The sequence below is a fragment of the Arachis ipaensis genome, chromosome B08 (assembly GCF_000816755.2).
Source record: "Arachis ipaensis cultivar K30076 chromosome B08, Araip1.1, whole genome shotgun sequence".
NCBI classification, from domain to species: Eukaryota; Viridiplantae; Streptophyta; class Magnoliopsida; order Fabales; family Fabaceae; genus Arachis; species Arachis ipaensis.
In genome coordinates, this window is record NC_029792.2 from 106,490,258 (window position 1) to 106,497,148 (window position 6,891).

Genomic DNA, 6,891 nt, shown 5'->3' on the forward strand with positions numbered 1-6,891 from the left:
TATTTTCCCCTCTCCAATAAGAAGCTCTAACTGAAATTGATTTTCACAATTTTTTTTTACCTGCAGAGGGCAAAGGAGCAATCAATCCCTTGGGGGTCAAATTCTACAACAATGTCATTGATGAGATCCTAGCAAATGGTCACAACTCCGAATCTCCCAAATAATAAAATACTAATAATATGTTGATTATTATTATTAAAGAATGAATATATGCCACTTTTTCAGTTGATAATGTTACTTCTCTATTATATATTATATCTGAATTATTTTCACAATGTAAATTTTTCCTATTATTAATTAAGATAATTAAAAAAAATCACACAAGAAAAAGAGTTATAAAATGAAATTTGGAAGTGCGAGTTCACATTTTGTGACTCTGTTTCAGTCCCCTAATTGTTATTTTGTTCATGCATTTTCGATGCATATTGGAAGTGCGAGTTCACATTTTGTGTTATTAATTGAGAGCAGGTTTAAAACCATTTGTGACTCTGTTTCATTGGGACCTCCCACAAGCTCTTGAAGATGAGTATGGGGGATTTCTTAGCCCTAAAGTAGTGTAAGTTACACTTCATTGCCAAATTAATGCATTTCATTTGGACTCTAGAGAGTACTCTACACTCTACACTCTAGTTAATTTATAATGTTTATGTTTAATTAAAGCATATTGCTAAACACTTAAATATTCGCTCCAAATCTCCAGTTATAACGTAACGTTGAAGATTTATGCCCACTACAGACACAGACTTGTATAAATTATTTTAATTAGAATTTCAAAGGTTTTAATTCTGATATTTTATCATTATAAAACTACTTTTTCCGTTTTAAAATAAATGTCACATTCACTTTTTGGATTTATTGAAAAATTAAGATATATAGACTAATCTTTTATTTAGATATATTAATTTTTTTAATTATACAATTCATAAATAATTTTATAAGACCTTTTTTTTTCTTCTATTTTCTTTTCCTCTAGTTGATTAAAGAGTAAAGTAACAAATAAACTTCTAAAAATTTATATCTTGGATAAATATTCACAATAACAGATATAAACACATTACCTCTAAATTAACTCCTATAATTAAGATGAAAAGTCTTAATTTAAACTAAATAACTTCTAGTACTTTTTTTTTCTAGACTAATTAGTGTGAGATATATTAGATAGAGCTAGATATCCTTGACTATAAAATAGCAAGGTTCAAGTCTATGAAAAGAGTGAAGAAATTCTCTTAATAACAAAAAAAATTCATTTCATTTTTACTCTTTTACTGTTCTGTTTTCTCCCTTCTTGGTTTCTCACCACAAGTCTTCTTTCTCCCGCATTTGACAATTAGTCTGTCCAAAAAAAATCTTTAATGATTTATTTGTGACTTTACTCTTCACACTTTACTCTTAATTAAAAAATAGCGTATACAACATATTAAAGAAAGAAACATAATTTACAATAACTGTAAGGGGGAGAAAACAATTATTTTTGAATTAATCCAATGATTGAACAATGAACAGGGAAGATTTCCGAGAGTATGCAGATTTCTGCTTCAAGACATTTGGTGACCGAGTGAAACATTGGGTCACACTGAATGAACCATTGTCATATTCCACCAATGGCTACAATGGTGGAACCTTTGCACCAGGAAGATGCTCTAACTACGTTGGGAATTGCACTGCCGGTAACTCAGCCACTGAGCCTTACATCGTTGCACACCACTTCATCCTTTCTCATGCCGCTGCTGTCAGAGTATACAAGACCAAATACCAGGTTCCATATTTCCATTATTAACTTGTCACACCTCCTATCTATAAGGCCTACATGCGCTTTGCTTATTCATTTTAGAAAAAAAACTCTAAACCGGCTTTTGATAATTACTTTGAAACACAAGGAAGTTTTTAACCATAAAAAATATTTTTTGGCCCTTAATCTTTATTTTTATGAGATTGAGTCAATATTTTTATCATCGACACAGGGACTAATCAATCTCATAAAAATAAAGAGTAGAATTGAAAATGATATATTTTTTAGGAGCCTCGTAATTCTTTCGAAAAAATTATCTAGGGTCGGGTTAGGTATTCACTCTTAATTTTAGGTTTAATTATTTTCGTAATCTGTCTAATTTCACTGAATTTTTAATTAAATTTTTATATATTTTTTAATTTGGTCTTTATAGCATATTAGATTTCATAAATAAGTCCTTTCTATTACAAAAATACTAGAATCAAGTGAATATTTTGTTTAATTGAATATTCCGTTAATTCTAACGTTTTTGTTATGACAGATATTTAATTACAAAATTTGATATGGTATAAGGACTAAATTTAAAAATAAAAGAAAAATAATTTGAGGAAATGGGCGTAATTAATTATATGAGTCTCTTTCTAACAACTAACAACAAGAATGAGAGGGCCAAATCTTAGAGAAAGAATAATATTAATACATGTACATATAAGTATATTACAACACTTATAATTCCGAAAACGTTTTTTATTTTTGCTTCTACAATTTGAAGAAATTTAATTAACATGGGTCCATACATAGGCTCATCAAAAGGGACAGATTGGAGTCACCTTAGTGACTCACTACTTTGAACCAAAAAACAACAATGATGCTGATCGCCAGGCTGCAACTCGAGCTCTCGAATTTATGTTAGGATGGTATGTATAGTATGATTTGTCACATGAATTATTTTATGGATTTAAACTAATTTGTATCCTAAGGGCACATTTTAATAGTATAATAATAGAAAATTTTAATATTGTTAATGTATTCAATGTATTAAAAACATAAAAAAACATTTTGCAATAACTTTTATTCAATAATTTTTAAGGACATCGTAAATTAAAATAATTATTATGCAAATCGATTTTCATGAAGGTATGCTCATCCCATCACATATGGTGACTATCCAGCAAGCATGAGATCTTCAGTTGGAGAAAGACTCCCAAAATTCACAAAATCTGAATCCCAAATGATTAAGGGTTCATATGATTTTCTGGGTGTCAATTATTATAGCACTTATTATGCTGAGAATGCTGCACCATCAACCAACAAAAGCTTCTTCACAGATATGCTAGCCACTCTTAGTAGTAAGTAAAGTTGCAATAGCAAAATCACTAGTAATTAATAAATCAGTTATGACATGATTAGTGTTTTTCTTTTTCTTTTTTTTTTCACTAGTGAACTAACAACTAAAATTATTCTCTTCATTTCAGATGATAGAAATGGTGTCACTCTTGGAAAATCGGTATGATTTCCCCTTTTTTTGTTTGCATATTCTTTATGTGGTTATGCTCTGTTTTTTTTTGGTTGGTTGATAATCAGTGTATAGTAGAAAATTTGTAATGGGTTGTTCAAATACTCCACTCTCTTTATAATGTTCTTTCCCAGCCCAAACATACTACAAGCTAGCTTTTTCTTGCATTAACCCGATCTTTAATTGGTATCAAATTCATATCTTACACAAGCATATGCAATCATTTTTATATTTTTATATAAAGTTGAAAGATGAAAATATTTAGATTATAAGTTAATCAAATATGTCAAATTATCTAACGATATTCAACTATCAACTTTATATAAAGATAACTGTACGTGAGTTTTTACTTTTTTCACGATTAGAATTATAAGTAGTCAAATCTTTTATGATTAAAAAATGGTAGTTTAATATAATTTGTCACATAATATAAAATTACAAGTATTTAAACTTCATATGATGAATACTATATGATAGTTTAATCTAATTTGTCACATAATATAACTCTAGAAAAAGTTTTTACTCTCAAGTATCATTTTCCTTTTTTTTTCACATAACAATTAGTGTTTTTAAACACCCCTTCCTTTATTTTTTCTTTTAAATTTCAATGAAAGTGTGAAACTATTGAAGCAAAGTTTAATGGTTGTGCAGACTGATTTGGGGTGGTTGTATGTGTATCCAAGGGGAATTCATGGTCTTGCGACATACATAATGAAAACCTACAAGAATCCCCCAGTCTACATCACTGAAAATGGTATGCGTACACTCTAACATTCTTCCTTAAGCCTCCCTTTATTTAGTGTATAGCACAACACATAGACACAGATATATAAATTATGTAGGGTAATATTAGGAAGACAAAAAAAAAAAAAAGGCCAGAACTTGCCTTATTTAGCATTTATTAATTGTTGCAATAATTAATAAATGCTAAATAAGACAACTTATGACCGTTTTTGGCTGATTTTCTTTGGTTACTAAATATTTTTCATTATTTATGTAGACATAGACATAATACATGTATTTTATGTTAAATAAAGAACATACATAAAGTACATAAAATTTTAAAAAATCAACAATATTCTCATCATTATCTTCACTACCATCTATATTTTTCATTAACTACTACATTGATTCTTTTCTTTCATCTTCATTCATAACAAAAAATTATTTAAATAACAAAAATCCTAATAATTTCAATAACAAATTCAATAAATATCTTTTTAATTAAACAACAAGTAATTAATTAGCATGATTCACATTCTTATCATAATTTTTTTAAAAGCACAAATTAATAATAAAAAATAAAAAATAGAACTTTATTTAATTTTTTTTTTTAAAAAGAGGCGAATAGCTAGAAGAATGAACAGAAATGAAGATGGAGGCACGATGGGTCGATAGCAGAGGTCGATTGCGACATGGTAGAGACGCAAATCGTAAATTTGGAAATTTAGAAAAAGGTAGAGACACAAATCGCAGATCTGGAGATTTGGAAGAAGGCATAGACAGAATAAAGAGAGAACGGCAAAGCGAATTAAAGAGAGATTGAGGAGAAAGATGACGATAGAGATCAGATGGAGGTGAATGTAGAGACGTGACGTCAGAGTCAGAAGGTGACGCAGTGGCAAAGACATTTCAATGTCTCCGACAATAAAAGAGGCTGGTTGGCAATGGAGAGAGAATAGACAGAAGTTGGAAAGGAGGGAAAAAAGGAAAGGAAAAGAGATGAAGAGATCCAAAGATGGATGAGAGGGGAGGACAAAAATAAAAATATAAAAATAGAACAAGGATAAAATTGTCAAAATAATTAGTGTCTTAATACTAATTTTTGTGTCTCAACTAAACTTATTAGAAGTAGACCCACTAACTAAACACCGTCTAAAGTTACTAATTTAATTATAGAGACTATTAATTACAAAAGTACTTTTAAAAACATACCTAATTTGTAAAAGAATTTAATTTTAATATATATGTCAGTATAAAATAAATTTACACGTTTATCCAATTACTATGAGAAAAACAGGTTAACTCCTATTTTAAACGAGTTAAGAAAATATAAACTTGACTAGACTCGTATGATTGAGTTAGTGGACTCATTTGAGTTTAATTTTAATGCAGTATAAAACAATTTTATATGTGTATTTAATTATATAATGTTATGTTAACAAAAATAATTATATTTTATATTAATCACGTGAATAATCATCAAAACAAATATAATTGAACGATCATATAAATTTTTTATGCATAAAAAATAGGTTTTTTAAAAAAGCTTAAACATCATTTTTATAACCTTTATAAAACCCACTTTTGGATAATATATACGAACTAATGAAGTTCAATTGTGTATCAACTAAAAAATAACTTACTATACATCAAATGACATGGTCTATAATTTAAATCCTTGATTAGCTCTCAATGCCAAGTGATATATTACTGAATGTGCTAATTAATTAGAAATTAATATTAATTACTGTGTGTCTCAATTTTAATTTCAGGGGTTGCCCAATCGAGGAATGACTCTATACCAATTGACGTAGCACGCAAGGATGGAATCAGGATTAGATACCATGATAACCATCTCAAATTCCTTCTTCAAGCCATCAAGTAAGAATCAACCAACCTAATGCATTCTGCGGATTAAAATAATAAAATAAAAATAGAATTTTTGAAGCTTGGTAACTCATAAGTCATCATATGTTGTTGGCTTACTAATCCTCTTAAAATGTGACTTATGTTTTAGTCCCTAGAATTTTTTAAATTGTTTCTTTTGATCATACAAATATTTTTTTTTTCATTTTTACTTTTTTATCATTAAGAGGTTGCTATATTAAATACTAAAATAATTTGTGACAAGATGTGTTATGCCATTATTATAGTATTAATATATATACTGACTGGGAATGACTAAACAAAAGAGTTTAAATTAAAGAATGGAAAGTAATTTCACTATTTTACGGTGACTAAAGACATATTAAATTATTTCTAATTTTAAGCTAACTTTTTATTTTTCCATTTTTCCCTTGCAGAGAGGGTGCTAACGTGAAAGGCTACTATGCATGGTCATTTTCCGACAGCTATGAATGGGATGCTGGCTACACAGTTCGATTTGGTCTCATATATGTGGATTTCAAGAATAATTTGAAAAGATATCCCAAGTACTCTGCTTTTTGGCTGCAAAAGTTCCTTCTCAAGTGACCAAGAAATTAAATTTAGTGTGACTTTGGCATGCCTCGCGAGACTTTCAATTATTTGTTCTTCTTGTTTATTTCATCCTTCCCATCGATATCACCATTTTGTTTGCTTTAAATGTAATCAAAATGTTGGTTTAATAACAATAATAATAAAGGGCAAAGGCTAATGGCATGTGACAAAGTAAAAGTTCGATCTCATTACGGGCCTATCACATTACCAAGTATTAATCTCAATAATTAACCTACCATATCGGATCTCACTTCCAATACTTATTTTATATTTATTAATTTTTCTATTTAAAAACTACTAGATTCTTTGCCATTGACGAGAGATTTTCATAAGTTAGTAACGAATATCGATATTACTAACAGAATTAGTAACGAATAATATCTGAGAGTAAAAATGTCGTTAATAATTAGCAATGAGATTTTATATCTGTTCTAATTATGGACCG

At 28.7% G+C, this 6,891-nt stretch overlaps 1 protein-coding gene across 1 annotated transcript in view; it reads left to right on the forward strand.

Moving 5' to 3' along the window:
* LOC107612906 (vicianin hydrolase) overlaps nt 1-6,645 on the forward strand; it is a 9,694-nt gene extending 3,049 nt beyond the window's left edge. The window contains exons 5-13 of the mRNA XM_016314689.2: nt 67-138; nt 469-556; nt 1,504-1,756; nt 2,531-2,646; nt 2,867-3,078; nt 3,205-3,236; nt 3,897-3,999; nt 5,741-5,849; nt 6,272-6,645. Of these exons, the coding sequence (XP_016170175.1) occupies nt 67-138; nt 469-556; nt 1,504-1,756; nt 2,531-2,646; nt 2,867-3,078; nt 3,205-3,236; nt 3,897-3,999; nt 5,741-5,849; nt 6,272-6,440 (1,154 nt within the window). The 3' untranslated portion in view covers nt 6,441-6,645. The remainder of the gene's footprint in view (nt 1-66; nt 139-468; nt 557-1,503; nt 1,757-2,530; nt 2,647-2,866; nt 3,079-3,204; nt 3,237-3,896; nt 4,000-5,740; nt 5,850-6,271) is intronic.